The sequence below is a fragment of the Lepidochelys kempii genome, chromosome 7 (genome assembly GCF_965140285.1).
Source record: "Lepidochelys kempii isolate rLepKem1 chromosome 7, rLepKem1.hap1, whole genome shotgun sequence".
In the NCBI taxonomy this organism is placed as follows: domain Eukaryota; kingdom Metazoa; phylum Chordata; order Testudines; family Cheloniidae; genus Lepidochelys; species Lepidochelys kempii.
The window spans coordinates 162,106-189,573 of NC_136386.1; the positions used below are offsets into that span (position 1 = coordinate 162,106).

General features: G+C 41.9%; 1 protein-coding gene across 12 annotated transcripts in view; it reads left to right on the forward strand.

Moving 5' to 3' along the window:
- Positions 1 to 27,468, forward strand: part of PLXNB1 (plexin B1) — a 191,026-nt gene that overhangs the window by 16,604 nt on the left and 146,954 nt on the right. For 10 of the 12 annotated variants that reach the window (XR_013636020.1, XM_073350752.2, XM_078853513.1 and 7 more), the window contains one exon: positions 23,048 to 23,109. Coding sequence is in view for 8 of the 12 variants with exons in the window: in XM_073350752.2 (XP_073206853.1) it covers positions 23,107 to 23,109 (3 nt within the window). In the remaining 4 variants the exon portion in view is untranslated. Of the gene's footprint in view, positions 1 to 10,236; positions 10,377 to 23,047; positions 23,110 to 27,468 lie in introns of all 12 variants that reach the window. The other 2 variants (XM_073350753.1, XM_073350760.1) reach the window with 1 other exon arrangement.

Consider the following 27,468-nt stretch of genomic DNA (forward strand, 5'->3'; position numbering starts at 1 on the left):
TTCCTTTTGTGAGGATCCTGAACTCGACCATCTCATGGTTACTGCTGCCCAGGTTGCCACCCACTTCTGCTTCCCTTACCAATTCTTCCCTGTTTGTAAGCAGCAGGTCAAGAAGAGAATGGCCCCTAGTTCGTTCCTCCAGCACTTGCACCAGGAAGTTGTCCCCAACACTCTCCAAAAACTTCCTGGATTGTCTGTGCACTCTGTACTGGTCTCCCAGCAGATGTCAGGGTGATTGAAGTCCCCTATGAGAATCAGGGCCTGTGATCTGGAAACTTCTGTTAGTTGTCTGAAGAAAGCCTTATCTACCTCATCTTCTTGGTCTGGTGGTCTGTAGGAGACGCCCACCACAACATCACCCTTGTTGCTCTCGCAACGTACGTTGACCTGTGCAAGACACAGTTGGTGTATGTGCTTATGAAATTTAAGTGACTATTCTTTCCCTTTCAAAGATTCTTTTCCCTGTATTTATAATGTTTTATTCAGGTCTATTTATGGAAACCAAATTCACCTTTATTACTTCACAACATATGCTGGCTGGGGCTGACATCATTCACAGATAATAGCAATTGGTGCATTTGCAATGTTTACACCCACCCACCCACCCACCCATTGCCAGGTTCATACCAGGATGCAAAGCAACAACACCCGCAGAGCATACTACAGCAGCACACGTTACTGTGGCTCACTATTAAAGTGGTCTTCCAAAGCCTCCCTGAGCAGTACAGCTCCTTGCTGATCTCTTCCTATAGACATGTTTCAGAGTAACAGCCGTGTTAGTCTGTATTCGCAAAAAGAAAAGGAGTACTTGTGGCACCTTAGAGACTAACCAATTTATTTGAGCATGAGCTTTCGTGAGCTACAGCTCACTTCATCGGATGCATACCGTGGAAACTGCAGCAGACTTTATATACACACAGAGAATATGAAACAACCACCCCACTGTCCTGCTGGTAATAGCTTATCTAAAGTGATCATCAAGTTGGGCCATTTCCAGCACAAATCCAGGTTTTCTCACCCTCCACCCCCCCACACACACATTCACTCTCCTGCTGGTAATAGCCCATCCAAAGTGACAACTCTCTACACAATGTGCATGATAATCAAGTTGGGCCATTTCCTGCACAAATCCAGGTTCTCTCACCCCCCTCCAAAAAACACACACACAAACTCACTATCCTGCTGGTAATAGCTCATCCAAAGTGACCACTCTCCCTACAATGTGCATGATAATCAAGGTGGGCCATTTCCAGCACAAATTCAGGTTTTCTCACCTCCCCCACCCCCATACACACACAAACTCACTCTCCTGCTGGTAATAGCTCATCCAAAGCGACCACTCTCCCTACAATGTGCATGGTAATCAAGGTGTATGCATGGTAATCAACGTGCATGGTAATCAAGCTCATGCTCAAGTAAATTGGTTAGTCTCTAAGGTGCCCCAAGTACTCCTTTTCTTTTTCCTATAGACATGTTATCTGGCTGCTCAAAATCAGCAGACCACCGTTCCACCTCAGTCTTCCACTGAGGCAGTTATTTTTCCCACTTATAGGCAGCTATAACCATTGCGAAACTTTTTTCTCTGAGGTTTAATCTCATGTGTAGATCGTGCCAGTGGCCTATCAAATAGCCTAAGGCACATTCAATCGTCATTGTGCACCTTGCTACTGTTGTGGTGGGCAGTATACAGCTTCATGAGCTACAAGAGTAAGGAGTAGACGAGCTCTCCCTTGATCACTATTACCATTTCAACATCCCCAATGGTAATCCTCTGGTCTGGAAAGAAAGTCCCTACTTGCAGCTTTCTGAACAGGCCTGTGTTCTTAAAGATGCATGTGTCATGCACCTTCCTTCACCAGCCAACGTTGATAAAACTTCCCTGGTGATCCACCAGCGCTTGCAATACCATAGAAAAGTAACTTTTTCTTTTGATGTACTCTGTGGCAAGGTGGTCTGGTGCCACAGTAAGAATGAGTGACCTCTATTGTTCCACTGCTGCAAAACCATCCACTGTTTTCCACACATTGCCTAGAGTCACAGTCCTTTGTAGCAGGATGCTATTAATGGCCCTGCATACTTGCATCACAGCAACCCCCATGATGGATTTCCAAGCTCCAAATTTGATTCCAGCTGGTTGGTAGCAATCTGGCTTTGTAAGCTTCCACATAGTGATTGCCACTCACTTCTCCACTGCCAGTGCAGATTTCGTTTTGGTGTTGCTGCGCTCCAGGGCTGGGGCGAGATCTGCACACACATCCAGGAATGTGGCCTTGTGCATCCAAAAGTTCTGCAGCCACTGCTCATCATCCCATATCTGCATAACGATGCAATTCCACCAGTAAATGCCTGTTTCCCGGGTCCAGAACTGGCACTTCACCATTTGCAGCTGCTCCGTGAATGCTGCCAACAACTTTGAATAGTCATGTTCCCCACGGATCTTCTAGCGACTCTGCAAATACTACAGGCACCCCATTCTCGCAATACTTATCACAATAGTGCAGAGCTGTGCAGGATCCATGCTTGTCAAACCATGCATCCACCATCTGTGTGAGATTACATTCTATATGCCTTATGAAAATATGCTTATGATATGAATGACATAACTGAGATGTACTTTATACAGGATGGCTCATGTGAGATCATTGGAAAGGTTATGATTTACTGAATGTGATTATCCAACTTGTATGTATCTGAAGTTAGGAATATTGACTGTATGTATCTGTATTTCAACTATGCTACTTTGGCTGACGCCCACTGCTAGCACTTCAGGTACAACAATGGAAAAGCCAGACAGGGCGGATGGCCTATCAGTGAGGACAATGAACTGTGAAAAGCTTGGCCTTCCTGTGGACACTCCATACTGCCGCTGACTCATGGACGCTCTGATCCTACAGAGTCAGGTGCTCTTGTCACCTGATACTTAAACATTACCTGGGACTTCCTGTAACTTTTCACTGTAAGGGAAGGGGAAAAGGGGTCAAGTTTGGGAAACCAAGGATTCCCATCTTATGTAAATCCTATTTACGGGTGGGGAGGAAGGCAAGCATGACCCCTCCTCTCCCTGGCCTGTCTGCCCAAGACGATAGACTGCAAAAGGGAAGGCAAGGGTGGTGGTGGGGGGGAGTATAACTGGAACTCTGAACCACAGAAACTTTGCAAACTGCCTGCAACAACATCTAGGGTGGGAAATACTATTTGTAACCAATTTCTTTAGTGAAACTAGCTTAGTTTGCGTGTTCAATTTCATTTGCTTAGTAATCTGCTTTGTTCTGTTTGTTACCCCTTTTTTTACCACTTAAAATCTGCCTTTTTATAGTTAATAAAATTTGTTTTGTTTATTTAAACCCAATTTCTGTGATTTCTAACCGGGGGGGGGAGGGGCAAGAAGTGTGCACACCTCTCCCTACATTGATGGAAGGGATGAATTTCATAATATATCTTTGGGTCTGCACTCCAAGGGAGGTGGACATCTGCATCCTGGAGCAAGTACCTTAAGCTGAGTCTTCCCAGAGCTGATCTGCAACTGGGTATGGCCCTGCCTGTGTGTATGTTAGAGAAGGCTTTAATAGCCTGGCTTAGCAAGACAGGCTAAAGGGGGCCAATGCTGGCAGAACAGGTAGACTCAATGATATCTCAACACATCAGGGGGCTTCCCAAGGGGTTCAACCCGTCACACATGGGTTTGTGGGGCTTTTGAAAAAAGGCACAAAACATTATGCGATGCAGATAAAATTATGGGATTGAGAAAACTGCATTATGGGACTTTGAAATCATTTTTCCAGTCACCACTGCATGACACGTTTGTCCCCATGAGGCATTGCAAACTCTTCCCAAAATATCCTCTATAGATGGTGGCAAGTTGCACAGTGGGATAGCTGCCCAGAGTGCACTGTTCTCTGCACCGACGTGAGCGCTGGTAGTAAGGACGTGCACCGCCAACACATTGTGTAGTCTGGACCACAAAAGCTATTTAATTACTTTCGTGACTGGATGTCGACTTAACTTAGGTCAACTTAATTTTGTAGTGTAAACTTGCCCTAAGGTGATGCAACACCTAACTTTTAGGTGTTTAGAAAATCATAGGGGTTTAATGCAGCTTAACTAAGGGTATGTCTACACTGAAAACCTACCCAGCAGCTGCACTATCTAAGGCAAAAGGAGGGGTGTTCTGTCAGTGTAGGTAAGCCATCGTCCCAAGAGGCGGTCCCTAGGTTGATGGAAGAATTCTTCTGTTGACCTAGTGCTGTCTGCACTAGGAGTTAGGTTGGCTTAACTACACCATGCGGGGATGAACCATCTTAATTTTCTAGTGCAGACCATCTACTTCAATGTGGATTAGTTAAATTGCATTAAATCCCTGTGTGGACACTCCAATTCAGAATTTCTTTGGAAGTGAATTAAGCTAAACAACATTAAGGCCACTTTAATTCCAGAGGAGATCCACACAGTGGTTTAATGCAATTTAACTAATCCCACTTTAAATTCATGCCTTTAGGGCTGTTCTACACCAGAAAAATAAAAGAAAAGGAGTACTTGTGGCACCTTAGCGACTAACCAATTTATTTGAGCATGAGCTTTCGTGAGCTACAGCTCACTTCATCGGATGCATACCGTGGAAACTGCAGCAGACTTTATATATACACAGAGAATATGAAACAATACCTCCTCCCACCCCACTGTCCTGCTGGTAATAGCTTATCTAAAGTGATCATCAGGTGGGCCATTTCCAGCACAAATCCAGGTTTTCTCACCCTCCACCCCCGCACACAAATTCACTCTCCTGCTGGTGATAGCCCATCCAAAGTGACAACTCTTTACACAATGTGCATGATAATCAAGTTGGGCTATTTCCTGCACAAATCCAGGTTTTCTCACATCCCCCCCACCCCCATACACACACAAACTCATTCTCCTGCTGGTAATAGCTCATCCAAACTGACCACTCTCCAAGTTTAAATCCAAGTTAAACCAGAACATCTGGGGGGGGGGTAGGAAAAAACAAGAGGAAACAGGCTACAGGACAGTGGGGTGGGAGGAGGTATTGTTTCATATTCTCTGTGTATATATAAAGTCTGCTGCATTTTCCACGGTATGCATCTGATGAAGTGAGCTGTAGCTCACGAAAGCTCATGCCCAAATAAATTGGTTAGTCTCTAAGGTGCCACAAGTACTCCTTTTCTTTTTGCGAATACAGACTAACACGGCTGTTACTCTGAAACCAGAAAAATAGGTTGACTTTTCTGCGTCGCTTAGAGGTGCGAAAAATTCATACCCCTGAGAGATGTAGCTAAGCCTACTTAGCCCCAGTCTAGACAGTGCTAGGTTGAGGGAACAATTCTTCTTCCATCGACCTAGCTGCTGCCTCTCAGAGAAGTGGATTTACTGCAGTGGTGGATGAACCCCTTCTGTTGCTCTAGTAAGTGTCTACAGCACAGCACTACAGTGGAGTTGCTGTAGTGTTGCTAGTGTAGACATATCCATAACTAATTCAGACTAACTTTCCCTGCGTGTTCTATGTAGACAAGTGCTTAGGTGCATAGTATGTTTAGATGCTTACAGGATTCAGCAAGAGTTTTATCAATCACAGTGGAGCCTAAAGGTGGGATTTAGGTGCTTAAATACCTCTGTGAATATAGCGAGAGTGCCTAGGCTCTGGGCACCTCTTGAAGAACTGAAAGAGTACCCATAATCCCCCTCCCTATTTGTATAAAATATGGGATAATGTGAACCAGTTACTGGATCATGAAGTTCAATAAGAGATCTAGTGGCTCAAATTAGCTTTTGGGGGAACTAGTTGGCTGTTATATCATTGTGTTCAAACCCACAAGGTTTTGTATGAGAGTTTTACTAAATGAGGCGGGATCCTCTGGAAAATGTAGAGTACAGTTATGTAATTAAAGACTGCATTATAATGCATATACAAAAGGGTAACCTTAATACGGTCACTTCCTAACTTCTGCATGCCTGGTTTTTTTTCCAGCCTTAATCGTCTAGAATATTTTTGTCTAGATATAGGTGCAGTAGCAGACTTCAATTTCATCAACACAGATGTATACAAGCATGACTAAAATATGACAAGGTGCTACAAGTATAGGGATGTGTTGTGTATCATTAACTGAGGGCTGGTCTTCACAATGGGGAGATCTACGCAGCAGGGGCAGACTTAGCTGGTCTAATGACGACGCATTAAATCGACAGCAGATTTCTCTTTGATCAACCCCGGTACTCTTGGAGAAGAGTAAGGGAAGTCTACCGGAGAGCGTCTTCTGTCGACGCAGCGCAGAGAAGACACCAGGGTAAGTCGACCTAAGCTACTTTGACTACAGCTATGTTATTCACATAGCTGAAGTAGAGTAACTTAAGTCAACTTACCCTGATAGTGAAGACAAGCCCTGAGACAGAATGTATTAAAATATTACCTATGAGCTGTATACAATTCTAAATAACATATCCATGAAGGAACAGAATGAAGGTTTTAATTAAGGCATTTCTTGACTCAAGGGATTCTCAGGGTGGTTTTAATATTGTAGTGTTAATGTAGTTTTTGTTCAAAACTACAATCTCTAGATAAGCAGCAGTATACGGACCCCGGACTTCAGGAAAGCAGACTTCAACTCCCTCAGGGAACGGATGGGTAGGATCCCCTGGGGGACTAACATGAAGGGGAAGGGAGTCCAGGAGAGCTGGCTGTATTTCAAGGAATCCCTGTTGAGGTTACAGGGACAAACCATCCCGATGAGTCGAAAGAATAGTAAATATGGCAGGCGACCAGCTTGGCTTAATGGTGAAATCCTAGCGGATCTTAAACATAAAAAAGAAGCTTACAAGAAGTGGAAGGTTGGACATATGACCATGGATGAGTATAAAAATATTGCTCGGGCATGTAGGAATGATATCAGGAGGGCCAAATCGCACCTGGAGCTGCAGCTAGCCAGAGATGTCAAGAGTAACAAGAAGGGTTTCTTCAGGTATGTTGGCAACAAGAAGAAAGCCAAGGAAAGTGTGGGCCCCTTACTGAATGAGGGAGGCAACCTAGTGACAGAGGATGTGGAAAAAGCTAATGTACTCAATGCTTTTTTTGCCTCTGTCTTCACTAACAAGGTCAGCTCCCAGACTGCTGCGCTGGGCATCACAAAATGGGGAAGAGATGGCCAGCCCTCTGTGGAGATAGAGGTGGTTAGGGACTATTTAGAAAAGCTGGACGTGCACAAGTCCATGGGGCCGGACGAGTTGCATCCGAGAGTGCTGAAGGAATTGGCGGCTGTGATTGCAGAGCCATTGGCCATTATCTTTGAAAACTCGTGGCGAACCGGGGAAGTCCCGGATGACTGGAAAAAGGCTAATGTAGTGCCAATCTTTAAAAAAGGGAAGAAGGAGGATCCTGGGAACTACAGGCCAGTCAGCCTCACCTCAGTCCCTGGAAAAATCATGGAGCAGGTCCTCAAAGAATCAATCCTGAAGCACTTGCATGAGAGGAAAGTGATCAGGAACAGCCAGCATGGATTCACCAAGGGAAGGTCATGCCTGACTAATCTAATCGCCTTTTATGATGAGATTACTGGTTCTGTGGATGAAGGGAAAGCAGTGGATGTATTGTTTCTTGACTTTAGCAAAGCTTTTGACACGGTCTCCCACAGTATTCTTGTCAGCAAGTTAAGGAAGTATGGGCTGGATGAATGCACTATAAGGTGGGTCGAAAGCTGGCTAGATTGTCGGGCTCAACGGGTAGTGATCAATGGCTCCATGTCTAGTTGGCAGCTGGTATCAAGTGGCGTGCCCCAAGGGTCGGTCCTGGGGCCGGTTTTGTTCAATATCTTCATAAATGATCTGGAGGATGGTGTGGATTGCACTCTCAGCAAATTTGCGGATGATACTAAACTGGGAGGAGTGGTAGATACGCTGGAGGGGAGGGATAGGATACAGAAGGACCTAGACAAATTGGAGGATTGGGCCAAAAGAAATCTGATGAGGTTCAATAAGGATAAGTGCAGGGTCCTGCACTTAGGACGGAAGAACCCAATGCACAGCTACAGACTAGGGACCGAATGGCTAGGCAGCAGTTCTGCGGAAAAGGACCTAGGGGTGACAGTGGACGAGAAGCTGGATATGAGTCAGCAGTGTGCCCTTGTTGCCAAGAAGGCCAATGGCATTTTGGGATGTATAAGTAGGGGCATAGCGAGCAGATCGAGGGACGTGATCGTTCCCCTCTATTCGACATTGGTGAGGCCTCATCTGGAGTACTGTGTCCAGTTTTGGGCCCCACACTTCAAGAAGGATGTGGATAAATTGGGGAGAGTCCAGCGAAGGGCAACAAAAATGATTAGGGGTCTGGAACACATGAGTTATGAGGAGAGGCTGAGGGAGCTGGGATTGTTTAGCCTGCAGAAGAGAAGAATGAGGGGGGATTTGATAGCTGCTTTCAACTACCTGAAAGGGGGTTCCAAAGAGGATGGCTCTAGACTGTTCTCAATGGTAGCAGATGACAGAACGAGGAGTAATGGTCTCAAGTTGCAGTGGGGGAGGTTTAGGTTGGATATTAGGAAAAACTTTTTCACTACGAGAGTGGTGAAACACTGGAATGCGTTACCTAGGGAGGTGGTAGAATCTCCTTCCTTAGAGGTTTTTAAGGTCAGGCTTGACAAAGCCCTGGCTGGGATGATTTAACTGGGAATTGGTCCTGCTTCGAGCAGGGAGTTGGACTAGATGACCTTCTGGGGTCCCTTCTAACCCTGATATTCTATGATTCTGTAAGATGGGTGAAACAAGTGTGCTTCATTTCTTACTGTGTTTAAAAATTGCTGAGCTCAGCATATGAAGATAGATTACCTGAGGTGAACTATGCACCCAGTCAGGAAGTATTGATAGATTCTTAAGCCAAAAGGGACTATTGTGATCATCTGTATACAGAACTTTTCCAAAATAATTCCTAGAGAAGACCTTTTAGAAATACATCCAATCTTAATTTAAAAATGGTCAGTGATAGGGAATCCATCATGACCCTTGGTAACTTGTTCCAGTGATTAATTTACTCCTTATTTCCAGTGTGTATTTGCTTAGCTTCAACTTCTAGCCATTTGTTTGTGTTAACCTTTGTCTGCCAGATTGAAGAGCCAATTATCAAATATTTGTTCCCTGTGTAGATTGTCATAGACTGTGATCAAGTCCCCCTTTAACTTTCTTTTTTAGCTAAACAGATTGAGCTCCTTGACCCTACCTCTATAAGACGTAAAGAAAAGGAGTACTTGTGGCACCTTAGAGATAACCAATTTAACCAAATAACCAAATAACCAATTTATTTGAGCATGAGCTTTCATGAGCTACAGCTCACTTCATCGGATGCATACCGTGGAAACTGCAGCAGACATTATATACACACAGAGATCATGAAACAATACCTCCTCCCACCCCACTGTCCTGCTAATGTCTGCTGCAGTTTCCACGGTATGCATCCGATGAAGTGAGCTGTAGCTCACGAAAGCTCATGCTCAAATAAATTGGTGAGTCTCTAAGGTGCCACAAGTACTCCTTTTCTTTTTGCGAATACAGACTAACACGGCTGTTACTCTGAAATCTATAAGGCATGTTTTCTAATCCTTTCATCATTCTTGTAGCTCTTCTCTGACTCCTCTCCAATTTGTTAATAATATATCCTTCTTGAATTGTGGGCACCAGAACTGGGTGCAGTATCCAAGCAGCAGTTGCACCAGTGCTAAATACAGAGGTAAAATAACTTGTTTACTTCTACTTCAGATTTCCCTGTTGGTTCCCAGAATCACATCAGCTGAACATGAGCTTCCACTGTGGCTAAAAGAGCTAATTATCCATCATGACCCCCAAATCTTTTTCAGAGTCACTGCTTCCCAGGATAAGCTATATTCTTTGTTCCTCGATATATACGTTTGCATTTAGCTGTATTAAAATGCATAATGTTTACTTGCACCTAGTTTACTAAGCAATCCAGATAGATTTGTATCAGTGGCCTGTCCTCTTCATTATATACCACTCCCCCGATTTTTGTGTAATCTGCAAACTTTATCAGTGATGTTCTAATGCAAGAGTAGTCAGTAGGTGGACTGTGAGCCAAATCTGGACCGCCAGATGCTTTTGAACAAACAGCAAAATCTTTTTTTAATTTATTATGATCATTATTGTTGTTGCAGTGTGAAAAATGTTTCTCTGGACCTTGACTGTATCTTGACAAAAAATAAGCTATCTCTGTTTAATGTTTTCTTCCAGGTCATTGATAAAGGTTTTAAATAGCGTAGGGCCAAGAAACAATCTCTGCAGGACACCACTGGAGAGAGACCCACTTGATGATGATTCCATATTTACAGTTACACTTTGAGACCTGTCAGCCAGTTTTTAATCCTTCTAAGGTGTGTCTTGTTAATTTTATATCATTCTGGTTTATCAATCAAAATGTAATGTGGCATCAAGTCAAACAGCTGAAAGAGGTCTAATATGTTATGTCAACACTATTAACTTTATAAACCAAACTTATAATTTCATTTAAAAAAAAAAGGTATAGTTAGTTTGACAGAATCTATTGATCATAAACCCATGTTGATTTGCATTAATTATATTACCCTCCTTTAATTCATTATTAATCAAGTCCTATATCAGCTGCTCCATTATCTTGCCAGGGATCAATGTCAGGCCTAAAATTACCTGAGTCATCCCATTTTACATTTTTTAAAATTGCACAATATTCGCTTTTCCCAGTTATCTGGAACTTTGCCAGTAGTCTAAGACTTACTTCAGAGTGGTAGCTGTGTTAGCCTGTATCAGCAAAAAGAACGAGGAGTACTTGTGACACCTTAGAGACTAACAAATTTATTTGGGCATAAGCTTTCATGGGCTAAAATCCACTTCATCGGATGCATGCAGTGGAAAATACAGTAGGAAGATATATACACAAACAGAGAACGTGAAAAAATGAGTGTTGCCATACCAACTCTAATTAGACTAGTCAATTAAGGTGGGCTATTATCAGCAGGAGGAAAAAAAACCTTTTTGTAGTGATAATCAGGATGGCCCATTTCAAACAGCTGACAAGAAGGTGTGAGTAATAGTAGGGGAAAAAATTAACATGGGGAAGTAGTTTTTACTTTGTGTAATGACCCATCCACTCCCTATCTTTGTTCAGGTCTAATTTCATGGTGTCCAGTTTGCAAATTAATTCCAGTTCTGCAGTTTCTTGTTGGAGTCTGTTTTTGAAGTTTTTTGTTGTTGAAGAATTGCGACTTTTAGGTCTGTAATTGAGTGACCAGGGAGGTTGAAGTGTTCTCCAACTGGTTTTTGAATGTTATAATTCTTGGCATCTGATCTGTGTCCATTTATTGTTTTGCGTAGAGACTGTCTGGTTTGGCCAATGTACATGGCAGAGGGACACTGCTGGCACATGATGGCATATATCACATTGGTAGATGTGCAGGTGAACGAGCCTCTGATGGTGTGACTGATGTGATTAGGTCCTATGATGGATATGTGGACATACTCGTAGCCCGGCAGAAGAGTCTGTCCTATCTCAGGGCCTCTCCTTCTACCCTTCCACCCCTCCGCTGAGCGCACCGCCACTCTGCTTCTCCCTCCCTCCCTCCCAGGCTTGCCACGCCAAACAGCTGATTCGTGGCAAGCCTGGGAGGGAGAGACAGAGAGAGGGATGGGGGAGAAGCGGAGTGACAGCACCGTGCTCAGGGGAGGAGACGGAGTGGAGGTGAGCTCGGGCGGGGGGGGGGGGAGGGCAGCAGCAAGTAACCGAAGGGGGGGCGCAGAGGGTCTCAGGGGACAGGGAGCAGGGGGGTTGGATGGATTGGGGGTTCTGAGGGGTCAGTCAGGGGGTGGGAAGTAGGTGTGGTCGGATATGGGGTGGGGCCAGGCTGTTTGGGAAGGCACAGCCTTCCCTACCCGGCCCTCCATAGTAAGATTACCTCCATGGTAAGATTTTTTGGCAACCGAGGGCCATGTTATATCTGGGTAAAGGTGTAGTCATTACTGTCAAATTCCCCTTTCTTCCATTTGTTATATTTTTTTTATAGCTGCCTTTACTTTTTTTTTTTAACCGGCACAGTCTTGTTCCTCAGTTGGGATTGTGGCTTTTTGAGCATCTGCTAAGATGTTCTTAAATGATTCCCAATTATCATTTGCATTTTTCTGATTAAATTCTTCCTCCCAGCTGATTTGGCTCATAATTGTTTTCAACTTTGTGAAATTGATCCTATTAAAGCACCAAGGTATATTTTTTATATCGATCCATCCATCTACAGTATTGTGGGATGACTCAAAAAATTGCAGCTGAGTTACGGACAAACCATGGAAAGTCTGGAAAAGTAATAATAGAACTTTGGAAAAGGGTTGACAACAGGAGCCCACGGCTGAGAGCGGGGGCTCCCGCAGTTGGCAGCCCGGGGCTGAGAGCGGGGGCTTCTGCTGTCAAAATTGCAGTAGAAGCCTAATATTGTGGGATTTTCAATTTCTGTAATATAGCAAATTAAGTAGGGGTGTGTGTGTATATATATAGAATATAAAAAAAAATTATAATTATTACTGGTCTGGACTTTATTCTGCTTGCACATTAGAAATTTGATCTAGCCATGATCGCTTGTACCTAACTACCATTAACTTTTAGTTCTGTGATCATTTCCTCTTTATCTGCTAGGAAAAGGTCTAATAATTCCTCCGTTTTGGCTGCAACACTTTTTGAGTTTGGAAATTGTCATCTATAGTGCCATATAATGTCCATCTATAATTTAGCAATGCCAAGAATGTTGTTGTACTGGCAGCATGAGCCCTCTAGCTTATGCTACTCAAATTGGAGTCCACCATGATTATGCAGGTTTTTTCTTCCATGTTGTAGATAGGTGCATAATAGTGTCGTCATTCTATGCCCTACTGTGATTTGGTGGTCTGTAGTTGACACCAGCTAGTACCTATCTCATGCTTAATCTGTTAGGACAATGAGCTGTAAGCATTCAGGATAATTTCATTCCAAGTTATTAGGTTCCAAGTTGGAAACAGTTAATGCCTTTTTTGACATAGAGGGCCCACACCACCTTCCCTTTTGCCCGCTCGATCCTTTCTAAATAGGTTGTAACCATTGATTTTAACATTCCAGTTGTGTGAATTATCCCACCATGTTTCAATAATATCAACAAGAGCAAATTTATGCTCTTGTTTAATACTAACATTAGGGGCCTGGGTATCAGCAGTTCAAGAATTTCCTCTCCATGTCCTTTAGTCCCTTGATTAATTTTCTTCTCAACATCTCAATTTTGTGCTAACTGAGCACTCAATCTTTCATCTTTTTACCCTCTCCATGTGCTGTTAGTTTAACCCCTCCTGACTAGTCTAGCCAGCCTGTCCCCAAAGAGATTGGTCGTCGTCCTACTGAGGAGGTCGTCCTATTATAGCCCCCTCTCCCCACAGAAGGTGGACCAATGTTCCACAAAACCAAAGCCTTCCACTCTGCACCACTTACTTAGCCAATGATTCACTTCCAGAATCTTCTGACTTCAGTCTGACATTGCTAGAGGGAAGGAGATGAGGCAAATGGTGAGGGACTGAATTCCTGTCTATATATGTATGAACTTATCTCTTTCAAGCAATGCTTAAGGCTGATTTTTACACTGGCTTTAGAGTTCGAAGGCAGTGGTGCTAGGAGTGGTAATGTACAATCTTGCCATTATTGGTGCAAGAGCTTTTCCTATCCATCTGGAGCAGCCTCCTTTATGTATTTGACCCAGAGACTTCAGTATCTCCGCCATCCTTGGCTTTGAGGCCTGAATGTGTCTCCCCTCTCCTGCTCTGTTAAAAAAAAATAGAATTCACTTTGAGGGGACAGTGTGTATAAAAGAAGCTATTGAAAAACAAGCATAAATAAAATTAAGGTTGGGAAACTTATATTGATAGGGAGCAACTATGAAAAGTATTGGATGGGTGGGTGGAGTTGTAGCAGGAGACTAGGATGAGATTGCTGTGGGTCTGGGATGGATATTGGAGGAGTGTGATTTACAGTAATAAATGTCATCACTTCCAAGTGCTGTTGCCTCCAAATCAAATTCTGTTCTTACTTCTGTCTCCAACCTTCTTTGCAATTTATATAAATAGCTAACACCCATCCTATTAGTGGCCTTTGTGGTGAGCTATTCCAAGGGCGAGTTCCTGTGCTACTGCTAAGCCCAAATCGCTGAGCTCTAGCCTTGATAAGAGCTGCTCTGAGCATTTCTGTGATAGGAACCTTCCAAGCTCAACTGCTTTTGCAGAGTTTGGGAGAGGGCAGCTTCTCTTGTGGAGGGGACTTCCACAGCCATACAGGCAATTATCCCTTGGCTGGAAGAAGGAATCCAAGCTCCCTGGAAGGGAGGGTTTGGGGGATGGGGAGGTTCAGTGCAGTTGGCTAAGAGTTTGGCCTTAATTCCCTGACATTCTCTCCATTTGCCTTGGGTACCAGGCAGTGACAGTTTGTGGGCAGCTGGCCAAGCTGTGAAAGGAGGAGCATGTGAGGCCTTCAGTTTTCACATGCTTTATCAAACTGCAAAGAATGGTGTTAGATTTAACCAGCATCATACAGACCAGGAGAATGGGGATGCTAACCTTAACTCCTGAAGTGCTGGGTGTGTGAGGAGGAATTGATCTGGCAGGACCATATGAATGAGGTTCTGAGCAGGGCTGATGGGAGGTCTGTGAACAGAGAAGGTGAAGGGTATTCAGGTCTCTGACCAATGAACTGAACGGTTTCCACTGTACCTCTCTTGTGAGGAAAGGTGACAGTCCCTGGGATGGACATTGCTGGACAGCTTTGTATGAAGATGCAGGAGTGGTGAGATGAAAAGAACCCTTTTCCTTCCCCACTTGTCTGCTCAGTGTCAGTCTGGTCAGTAGGAAGCGCTATACTGTGATGGGGCTGTTGCAGGAGAGTCCCTTAGCAGGGACTGAATGGGTGGTTGATAAGAGTAATCACAAGGCAGTGGGTCTAACCACTCCACTTCCTCGTAGCATTTTGCTTGTGGTGAAGGGAAGAGAGTGACCTTGATCCCATGTGTGGTGTTTGTAAGATATGAGGAAGTGCCAGCACTGTGAATCTGTGCCTTTATTAGAGCTATCAACCCTTTGGTGAAGGAAACTGTTAGTGATACAGCCACTGCACTGCTTTGGAGCTGTATGCATCTCTATGGAGTGCTTCCAGACAGCATGGAGAGAGTTAAGTACTTGTCAGCTGTTACTGGGTGAGCCTACCTCGTTGGTAGTGAGCTCCATTCCCACGGCTTTTTCCCTTCTGACTAGGGGGGCTGGAGGAGGGAAATCATTCCTGGAATGATGCTAAATTATCCTGAAGTCGGAGAACAGCACCAGCTCCCTCTAGCTTTGCTCACTGGACTGGGAGAAATCTGAGCTAATGGATGCTGTGTAGAGATTGCCAGCCAAGGTTGGTTTATATCATTGTTCATTCAACAGCCTTCAGTGAAGTGCTTTGTTGTGGAATAAGCAAAAGGTTAGAGATACTTCCTTTCCTAAGGCAGAAAGTGAGAAGGTTTTCAGGGTGTCAGATCCCTGCCTAGGCAGATTGGAACTAACTTACTTTTCAGCTGGAAACATGCTACCAGTTCCATCCCAGCACTTCCATACACAGTTCACACCACAGATTAATGTAAGGCTCATCTGGTTGAGTCAGTGCAGCGTTTGAAGAAGCATTGTTTACTAGAGAATGTGCAAGTCCCTCAACTGCATGAGACACATTCCTAACTGCAAAATAGAGTATCCTTCATTTCTTAATACAGACCCCGCCATATTCCTTCACCCCCTTTCAAACCGTTTTCTGGGGTGGTGATCAAGAATTTTTAAATCGCTTGGAGCTGGGTGAGTCTGACAGAAGTTTAGTTGGGGCGGAAAGATAGGTGGGAGGGAGTTAAAGTACAGCAGGCATCAGAATTGCAGGTTCAGTTTAGGTGAGCAGTTTTCAGGGTTGATAAAAATCAAGTTTGTTTTTTTACTCTGATTTTTTTTATTTAAATCGGATTTTTTTGATAAGGTTCACTCCTCAAAAAGCATATCTAAAGGTAGTTTTAATTAAGATACGTTGTAGATCAAAGATATCTCATCATGGAATAGAGATTATAAATTCTAATTTTATAGTATGAGACAATATATTCATGTAATCTTTAAGAAAAGGTTTGTAAATGCGTTCCAATAGTTCATGGATTAGAGACCTAATATTATGGGGTTCCAGGGGCTTCTGTATAGATTATTTAGGTTAATCTTTCTATCTACCCAATGGGACTCAGTGCTCAGTCTAGAAGATACCATCAGAGATGCTTAGTTTTGCAGTTCTCAAACTGTGGATTTGTGTCTCCACAGATAATGTGCTTGTTAACAGCAAAAATGTTTTAAAATAAATCAATAAATAATATATAGAGGTGAGAAATAACAGACCTCAACCCTATTGTCCCTTTGAAAATTTGTGTACATAGAGTTAGTCCCTTACCTCTCAAAGTACAAAGTTTCAAAAAGTTAAATGAATAGAAGACTGTTGGGGGTGGAATAGATCTGGACAAGGAGAAGAAGTCTGGAGATAAATGTGAGAAGGGAGGGACAGGCAGTAGAAACAAAAGTGAAACTCTTTGAACAGCATATTCCAGAAGCCTTGAGGTCTTTCTGAGTTTAGCCTTCATTGATTTGAGATCTACAATACCATTCTATCCCTGGAAGGGAGAACCTATAATGGGAGCAGGCTGTAAAAGAGACCCAGTTTGGGAATATTTTAATGAAGTTCCTCTACCTGTGGGTTAGACAGGCATGTGTGCAAAATGCAAACAGTGCACCACAGAAATGCAAGGCCTGGTTGCCCGAATGAAACAACATCATGAGAAGTGTTCCTTCTCAGGAGGAACCTGCATTGAACACAATGAAAGGGACATGCAGGATCTTTGGGTTGGTGAAGTTTATTTCATACTTCTTTCTTAAGGACTGCCTGTCTTCCTTTTGGACTATTCTTGAATTCCGATGTTTGAGCAAAAAATATAGTTGTTAGTACCGTAGAGTATCATTTTAAATGCAGTTGTGATAGCCACAGTATATCACCTGTAGTAAAAAGGAAAAAAAAATCTCCATCATCCAGAAACAACCATAGATAAGTTTGTGATAAGAGCCAGCAGATTACAAAAAGAGGTAATTGATGAAAAAATTGCCAGGTTTCTTTATGCAACACTCTCCTTTCCGTGTGATTGAGAACCCACACTTCATTAACATGGTTCAGTCATTAAGACCAGGATACAGTCTTCCCAACAGAGCAGATGTTGCAGGAAAATTTGTGGATAAAGTATATGAAAGAGAAATTGAGCAGTGTGCAAAAGGTCTAGAGGGTGAAATTGTTAACCTGAGTTTTGGTGGGTGGAACAATGTCCACAATGATGCTGTTGTATATGCTTGTGTGATAACAGAAGAAGGAAATGTCTTCCTTACAGAAACAATCGATACATCAGGAAATGCATACACAGCAGATACTTACAAGAAGTAGCAGTAAAAGCTATAACAAACTATGGAAAAATTCAACTGTCTAGTATGCAGCTTGGTCACAGACAATGCTGCAAATGTATCCAAGATGAGAAGAAATGATTTAGAAGAGAGTCCCAAGCTAATAACATATGGTAGCAGTACTCATTTGATGCATCTCCTAGCCAAAGACTTCAGTGTTCTGGAAATAAAGGCTAATGTTGTTGAAATTGCAAAATACTTCCGTAACAACCACTTTGCAGCAGCTGCTCTGAAAAAAAGTGGGAGGAACCAAGCTAACTCTCCCACAGGAAGTACAATGGAACTCAGTAGTGGACTGGTTTGAGCACTGTATCAAGAATTGGCCTAATATCCTTTCTGAACAAAATTGTGAAAAAATAGATGGCACTGTCACAGCCAAAGGTCTCAAAGTTGGGCTTAAGAGAAATGCGGAACACATGCTGAATACCCTGAAGCCTATTTCTGTAGCCTTGAACAAAATGCAGGGAAATAGCTGTTTTATTGCTGATGCTGTTGAAATTTGGAAGGAACTGAGTGAGATCTTAGAGAGAAATATGCAATGACAGAGTTAAACTACAAGCATTAAAAAAATGAATGGGACAAGCACTATCTGCAGCTCACTTTCTTGCAATTATTCTCAATACTTGGTACAAGGGTCAAACCTTAACTGCTGAAGAAGAGTTGGCTATGACATGGACATCCAACAATGATTCCTCTATAATGCCAACTATAATAAACTTCAGAGCTAAGGGTGAACCATTCAAGAAATTTGTTTGCTGATGATGCTTTAAGGAAAGTCACACCAGTGAACTGGTGGAAGTCACTGAAGCACTTGGATTCAGAGACTGTTGAAGTGATGATCTCACTTTTAACAGCAGTAACTTCTTCTGCCAGTGTAGAAAGAATATTTTCTTCCTTTGGACTAATTCATTCCAAATTGAGAAATCGTTTGGGACCTGAAAAAGCAGGGAAGCTTGTTTTTCTTTTCCAGATTATGAACAAATGGGAAAATGAAGGTGAAGACAACTGAGTTAGCTGCAGAAGCCAATATTTTAAGTTCCTCATGTTGACCTGGCTGACATAGTTGATTTAATTTTTTTTAAACGTATTTCATTTAATTATTTTAGGTAAAAACAATTTTAACAAAAACCTGATTTTAAAAAACTTTGTTTAGCTAAATTCAAAAATTCATATGCTTGTTTTATTAAAATATTATGTTTGGTGTTGAAGAAAAAAATCCAGAATACATAAAGTTGTTGTTTTAGTTCAATAAAACAATTTAAATGTCTGGTGACGTTCTCCTCCTAATACAGCATGTCAAGAAAATCCTCCAAATATTAATGATTAACCTTTTGAATTGGAGATAGTTCACCTCCCAAAGACTTCATAAATATCTGCTTCAGTTACCTTTGGCAAATGAAATAACTGAACAATCATTGATTTTCTGATATAGCTGTAAAACTAATCTGAAAAGTTTTCAGAATAAATCACTTAAAACATGTGTAGTGTGTACCTTCTGAAAATGAAACCTATATCTATCTCTTAGTTGTGAAGACTATGTATTAAGGTTATAACAACCAACAAGAATGCACTTTTATGTAGAAATCCATGATTAAATAGTCTTCCTGACTAGTGATTAAATCATGATTTAAATCAAATCCACCCTGGCAGTTTTGGAATCTTAAATAAGGATAGGTAGGATGCAAACTAGAAGGGAGCTTGCTCATGCATTACAGGGCTCTTCATTTTCCTCTTAAGCATTCAGCATTGTCCACTGTGGCTGGAGAAAGAGATTGAACTATTGGGTTGTTATGGTCTGGCTTTTCATAGGGTGGAATCTACGAGGGAAGCACAGAACAGAGGCCACCTCCTGTAGCAGATGTAGGTGGGTCCTCACTGTATTAGGAGCTGCCCCATAGAGGTTGGATTTAATAGATTCTAAGGCCATAAAGGACCATTGTATTCATCTAGTCTGACCTCCTGTATAACATAGGCCATAGAGCTTCTCCAAAATAATTCCTAGAGGAGATCTTTAAAAAAAATAAAAATAAATAAAATCCAATCTTGATTTAAAAATGGTCAATGATGGAAAATTCACCACAACCCGTGGTAAATTGTTCCAATGGTTAATTACGCTCATCATTAAAAACTTCCACCATATGTACAGTCTGAATTTGTTTAGCTTCAACTTCCAGCCATTGGATTTTGTTATACTTTTCTCTGCTAGAGTGAAGAGCCCATTATCAAATATTTGTTCCCCGTATAAGGACTTAGACTGTAATTAAGTCACCCCTCAACTTTCTCTTTGTTAAGCTAAATAGGTTGATCTCCTTTAATCTATCACTATATATAAGGCATGTTTTCTAATCCTTTAATCGTTCTTGTGCCTCTTTTCTGAACCCTCTCCAATTTATCTACATCCTTCTTGAATTGTGGACACCAGAACTGAACACAGTATTCAAGCAGCAGTCGCACAAATGCCAAACATAGAGGTAAAATTACCTTCATACACCTATTTGAGATTCCCCGGTTTATGCATCCGAGGATTACATGAGCCCTTTTGGCCACAGCAGCACAGTGGGAGCTCATGCTCAGCTTACTATCCACCATGATCCCAAAATCTTTCTCTGAGTTACTGCATCTCAGGATAGAGTCCCCCATCCAGTAAGTGTGGCCTACATTCTTTGTTCCTAGATGTATACATTTTCATTTAGCCTAATTAAAAACCACGTTGTTTACTTACTCCCAGTTTACCAAGTGATCCGGATCGCTCTGAATCAATAATCTGTCATCTTCATTATTTATCACTCCCCAATTTTTGGTCATCTGAAAACTTTATCAGTGATTATTTTGTTTTCTTCCAGGTCATTAATAAAAATGGTATACTGTAAGGCAAAGAACCGATCCCAACAGGAACCTAATGGAAACATACCCACTCAATGACAATTCCCTGTTTACAGTTGCATTTTGAGACCACTCAGCCAATTTTTAATCCATCTAATGTTTGACATGTTAATTCTATATCGTTCTAGTTTATGATTCAAACTCTCATGCTGCACCAAGTCAAACGCCTTAGAGAAGTCTAATACATTATGTCAACACTATTACCTTTATCAACCAAATTTGTAATCTCATAAAAAAATATAGAATTAGTTTGACAGAATCTATTTTCCATACACCCATTTTGATTTGCATTAATTACATTACCCTCCTTTAGTTCATTATTAATCAAATCCTGTATCAGCTGACGGGAATCAATATCAGGCTGACCAGCCTATAATTACTCAGGACCTCCTGTTTAACCTTTTTAAACATTGGTACATTAGCTCCAGTCTTCTGGAGCTTTCCCAGTATTCCAAGATTTACTGAAAATCAACAGTAACGGTCTAGCAAGCTCCTCAGCCAGCTCTTTTAAAAGTCTTGGATGCAAGTTATCTGGACCTGCTGATTATAAAATGTCTAACTTTTAGTAGCTTCTGTTTAACATCCCCCATAGATACTAGTAGAATAGAAAGTGTTTTCATCACCATATGATGAGACTATATCATTTGTTCCCCTTCAGAAATATATATATTGAACACTTCTGCTTTTTCTGCAATATTATTAATAATTCTACTATTTCTATCTAGTAATGGACTAACCCCATTGTCAGAATTCTTTTAGCTCCCAATATAGTTAAATTCATTATCCTTAATTCTGCTGTCCATAAACTTCTCCTTGTGTCCTTTTGCTTCCATTATCAATTTTCTACAGTTCCTAGCTTCTGATTTATGTTCATTACTGTCAACTTCTTTCTTCCATTTGTTATATTTTATTTTTTTACAGCTGCCTTCACTTTGCCTCAAAACCAGGTTGTTATTTTAAGCAGCACTGCCCTCCTTCCTCAGTTGTGGGATTGTGGCTTTTTGGGCATCTGGTAATATGTTCTTAAATTATTCCCAATTATCATTCACATTTTTCTGATTTAATGCTTCCTCCTAACTGATTTGGCTCAAATTGTTTTCAGCTTTGAAACTGGTCCTAGTAAAGCACCGTGTGTGTATATATGTGTGTGTGTGTGTGTGTATATATAAAATAACTGGTCAGGAGTTTATTCTGCTTGCACATTAGAAACACGATCGAGTTATGATTGCTTGTACCTAAGTTACTGTTAACTTTTAATTCTGTGATCAGTTTCTTTTTATCTGCTAGAACAAGGTCTAATAAAGAATTCCTCTGTTTTGGCTGCAACACTTTTTGAGTTTGGAAATTGTCATCTATAATGTTTAGCAATGCCAAGGATATTGTAGTACTGGCAGCTTGAGCCCTCTAGCGCATGTCATTCAAATTGAATGAAGTCCTCCATGATTATGCAGGTTTTTTTCCTACATGTTGAAGATAGGTGCATAGTGAAGTGGTCATTCTGTTCCCTACTGTGATTTGGTGGTCTATAACAGACACCAACAAGTACCCCATCTCGTGTTTAATCTGTTAGGGCATTGGTCCATAAGCATTCAAGATAATTTTCTTCTTAGTTATCAGTGGCTCAGAAAGAAGGTATTGTTATTTTTGACAGAGGGCCACTCCCCCTTCCTTTTTGCCTACTCAATCCTTTCTAAATAGGTTGTAACAATTGATTTTAACATTTCAGTTGTGTGAATCATCCCACCAAGTTTCAGTAATATCAACTAGATAGAATTTATGCTCTTAAAGGAGCAATTTCAATTCTTGTTTGCAACCCAGTCTCCTAGCATTGGGGTATAAAAGAATTTCTTTTCTTAATATCCTTTGGGTCCTTGATTGATTTTGTTCTAAAAATCTCGGTTTTTTTGCAGAGTTCTCCTATCTTTCCTTTTTACCCTCCCCATTTGTTTGTAGTTTAGCCCCCTTCTGACTAGCATTTTGTGTTCACGCTTCGTATGCTTGCTTTTGTATAGTGTGTGGAGCATGTAACTTAATAGAAGAGGATGGGATCCAATTGTGCATGTTCCAGTTTAGAATATTAGTGTTTGTCAGTATCCTCACCTTATGGTGCTTTCTCTTTGAGCCCCTTCATAACCATGGGGGTAAGTGTTGTGCGAGAGACTGTGGGCCTGACCTGTAATCTTTGGGGAATAGCTGTTCAAGGGAACAACTAGAATAGATTGAACTGAATGAATTCCAGGCTGCACAACTCTGAGATAGTCTCCCAGAGGCAGAGACATTACTCACTAATCAGGAATGTGTGTATACTTTTCCTAATGAGAACAAAACATTTTATCCCTGTTCATTAGAAGAAAGTTAGGGGGTACTGTTATTATGTTACTCCTGAGGACCCAGTTGGGGATGTCTTCTGTACCTGTGGTTGGAAAGGTCAATTGGACTGCTAGCCAAAATCTTGCCCTGGCAAGAAATAGATTCCATTGTTTCCCTGGACTTTGTGCAGCTCCTAGATCTTAGCTCCTAGCAATCTTGTCTTCTCTAGGGGGAAAAGCCCATAGCAGGGCCGAAGGGCAGAGGAAGTTTCATTTACTGAAGAAAATAAATAGACTTCAAATTTTATGTTGTCTTTTTTTTCCAGCTTGAGGTACATTGATCAATAAGAGAAATGAAGATGTCTCAAGGCCGCCCAGAGTCCAAATGGTAAGTGGAAAGCATCGGGATTCTATACTATGCCATTCTATAGACTAATGCTACAACTCGGGTTCTAGGGGATGGGCTCTCCTTTTCTATTCATGTTTCTGATTATCTTAGTCAGTCTGATCAGTGGAATGACCATCAGGTATGTCAGCTCCTTTGTAGTGTCTGTTTCATGCCAAACACATCAGGCCTAATGGTTGCAGCTGAGTTTGTTTAGCTGGGCTAGTGGGTTTCCCAAGAATATTTGTGTGTGTGTGGGTACTCTTCATAAATAGAAACATTCACTAACACTTTAGTTTGATCAATGCTCTTTCCCCTTTTTCATCTTCCCATCTCTGTACTGGCTCTTTTTCCCAGAAACCATTTCCTCCCTTCCTAGGATTTGGTATATGATTTATAAACGAAAGCAGTACCCAGACCTACTCTGTGTCTTGCTTAGTGCCAGAAGTCTCTATGCACCTCAGATTCTGAAGCTTGTTTCTTGAAGTGTTGGAATGTAACAAGTGACTTTTAAAGTTAAAAACTGTCGCACAGGTGGATGGTTTTAACCTACAAAAAAATGGAGCTTTCGCAGGACGCAGGCCAGCAAATATCAGACAAACTCCTATTTTCCCTGCTGTGATTTATGCCAAGACAGGGCCAGACAGTACTGCCAAATATGCAGCCTCAGGGAGCCTCACTCCTCCTGGAACAGGTAGAGATGCTAGTGTGATGTTTGCTGTTTGTACTCCATTGCCTTGTGTGGTGTGAGCTGCTTTGTGCTTGCTGAACTCTGTGGTGTTAATATCTTGAGCCCCCTGGGAAACTGTCTCCTTGAGGCCAGAGCACGTTTTTGCTTTCCTGTTCAGCAGGAAACGTCCACCTCCCCACCCTATGGGAGCAGCTCCCTCCCAGTTAGCAGAGCAGAACAATTTGAGGTAGGTGAGAGAGAGAAGTCTGGATACCAAATTGTGGCTATTACAGCTGAGAGCACCAACTGAATGGCTTTGCAAGGGCCATGAACTGGATCTTACTTCTATCCCTTGACTTTCCTGTGAGTAGTGCGGGTATCAGACCCTTGACTGTCACCTATTAGACTTCCCTTCTTCTAGGGAAATCACTGACACAGGGTGCTCACTAAATGAAATTTATGGTGGGATGATCACACAGAAAGGGGTGTTGTATTGGACATGAAGAATGTGCATGAAGGAGCCTTATATCAGGAGGCTGGCACAAGGCTATTTACTGTACACCTAGCTACTATGGTGAGAGTACCGCTAAAAAAAATTCAGAGACCATAGTGAGGGCAGCAGTCTATAAGCCCATCTCTTTCAGGACTACAGTATGTCTTGTTCCATCTCAGCACTAACACTGAGTAAACTCTTGGATGATAAAGATCAAGTGGTAGGAAAATGTATTTGGGATGACATATCCAAAAAATAAATTCTAATATAATCACCAAGATTGGGGGTCTGGCTTTGCTCAGCTTTACATTATACCATTGAGCAGTGCAAATAAAACCGAGAGAGCATGGGTTGGACACTAAACCAAAATGACACAGATTGTGTTTTAAATAGAGAATAAATAAGTAACAGATTATTTAGCTACATAAGGTTAGCTTTTCTGGACCTATAATCATATGCAGCATAGGAATAAAGGAATACATACAGAGGACAGAAGTCTGTCAGTATTCAGAATCCCCCTGATACTGCAGGAAATGTTAACTGTAGGAGACACCCATCTGATCCTGCCAAATGATCAGTAGTCAGTGCTCCAATGGAAGAGGAAAATGCCCTTGTTTCCTGACAGCATGTGATTAGGGAAAATTCTTTCCTGAACCTATAACTTAGCATTGCTTTCAGCTCTGTACTTGGGAGCACTAATTACTATGGTTAAAACATCTCATTTACATACCCTGAGTTATCACTCATATCCAAGCAACTGTCCACTATATTCTGACACTCCAGTAGTAGATATTCTGCCGGTGCCTCCTGGGAGAAAGGCTGTCACTCCCCTCCCTCCATTTCCCTGTGATGGTTGGGGGAGAGGAGAGAGGTCCTGTGCACTTAAACTTCATTTGTTAAAAATTTCCAGTAGCGCCAACCTGTTTTCCCGCTGAATAAAAGTAAATCCAAAACTACTGCGCTGCTCCTCATAAGGTCCTTGCACTCTGCAGGAACCGCCCCCAAACTCTCATCGCCTCATCTCCTATCAGAGAAGTTAGATGAGAAGGACTGATTGGGCTATCTACTAATCTCCTCACCTCCCTGGACCCCAGACAGCATGAAGGATGCCATTTTGAAGAGCACTGTACACGTGACGTCACACTGCATGGAGGACGCCTCCGCACAGCATGACCTCATATTTATTGGGAGGGCTTTGTGGAGGATGCCATTTTGTACATCAGAATGGTATCCTCCATTCATCATGATCTCGTATGCACCATAAATGTGAGGTTACGCTGTACGGAGCTAAGTGGCATCCTCCACATACTACGGATTGACACAACTCCATCTGCCGAAGGCGCATCCCAGTTTGGCATCACAACCCACAGTTTGGGAACCAATGCCCTACTGTCTCAGGAAAAGACCTAGCAATCAGTGAAGGTGTCTGACTGCCCAGTGGTGGTTCAGAGAAGGGGGTGGGTTGGTTGGTTTTTTTATTTGTTAAATGAGGGGGGAGAGGGAGGGAAAATGGCTTTGGATATAAGTCAGTGTTACAGCTGTCCTGTGAATACTGCTTTCACATCTTTGGATAAGTTGTCATAAAAAAGGGACTGAAGAACTAGAGAAGGTCTAGAGCAGGGCAGTAAAAATGATTACAGGCAGCAGAGTGGATTGGCCCATATGAAATGGGATTAAAATCACCATTGTTTAGTTTAGAAGGAAGAAGAGAAGGAGATAAGGTAGGTTGGTTTATTTGTTTGAAATCTAAAGGCTTGTTGGGGTCTTGTTTTATTCTTTCCACTAATACAAGAAAAAGGGGGAACTTGAAAGCACCAAATTTAAGATTTCATACTTTTTGTACTTCTCATATAGTTAATCTCTGGAATTTTGTGCTCCAGAGCATAGAGGCAAATAGTTTGGTTCAGAAAAGGGTTACATTATTTATATGAATAAGAGCAACAACACTAATTAGAATAAAAATTACAGATTTCTGATCCACGTGATTCAAGATGTTAACACATTGGCAGGTGTTCTCAGGAAGGAATTTCCGCCATAATGTAGGTTTACATATTCTAGTACTTTATGCAATTTTTGGGATTTCTGATATTGGCCACTCTTGGAGAAGGGAGATTGGTCTAGTTGCCCATGTTCAAGAGGCCTGGAAAACTTCAGTTTTGAAAAGCTTTTAAAACATTTTATCTTATGAAATATTTAAAAGTCCTCAAAACTGCTCACTTCTGCAGAAAGTGCAGACTTTCCTGAACTCATTGGCTGGTTCCAGTGAGATTCTGTGGCTGCTGTGGCATGACATCCCCAGAAAAGTACATGCTTGCGCACCACTTGGAACAGGAGCCTGAGAGCTGCAACATATCTGGATATGGGTGACCTAAACCAGGTAGGTTTGAGGTTTCACTAAGTATCTGCTGAATATTGTTTCTCTGGTGGTTTATTTGGAGTATTCAGCACAGAATTATAATCTAGATTCTTTGTAAATCATTTTTAAAGAATAATGGAGAGCCTGATTCTCATTTACCCTAGGGCCGCCATACACTGCTCTTGCTGTGTAAATGTAATTACTCAAGCAGTGTAAAGGGGCCTTAGTGTAAATAAGAACTGGGCCCCACATCTCTGGAAAATCCCCAGGGATTGGCTTGTGCCATGTGGGGAAGTTGCCCATCCAGAAGATGAGCAGGGTAGTTTATATAGATCTTGGAGCTGTAAGAACTTTCAAATACCATATGATTTTTATAAAGGTCAAGAAAGAAAGTAGATAACACCAGTGATGGGTGTATTTCAAACCTTGGGTGTTAGCATGCTAGTGGAAGGGAAAGTGAAAATCTTTGTTTTGATTGGAGGATGGAGGGGAAGTCAAGTCCTGGTTCTGGTATATATTGCAAAAATACTCCCACAGCTCTGGAAGACAGTGTGGAGGCAAGTACTCTGAGCAGAGAAGAATTGTGGGGCACTCTTTTTTCCACTGCAAGATGTTCTTTTTTTTTTAAAGTTCTGAGCTGTTATAACTCTTTCTCTAACAAGAATTGCTACTTAAAAGATGGACCATCTCATACAATGCAAGTTCAAGTGCATTCTTATTACTAATACCCTGAACACTGGAAAACAAAAATGGAATAAAATCTTGCGTCAAATGCTGTGTGTCAGTTCAAAAGGGTTTATTCATCTGGCAGTGCCTATCTCATTATTAAATTTACAGTTGCAT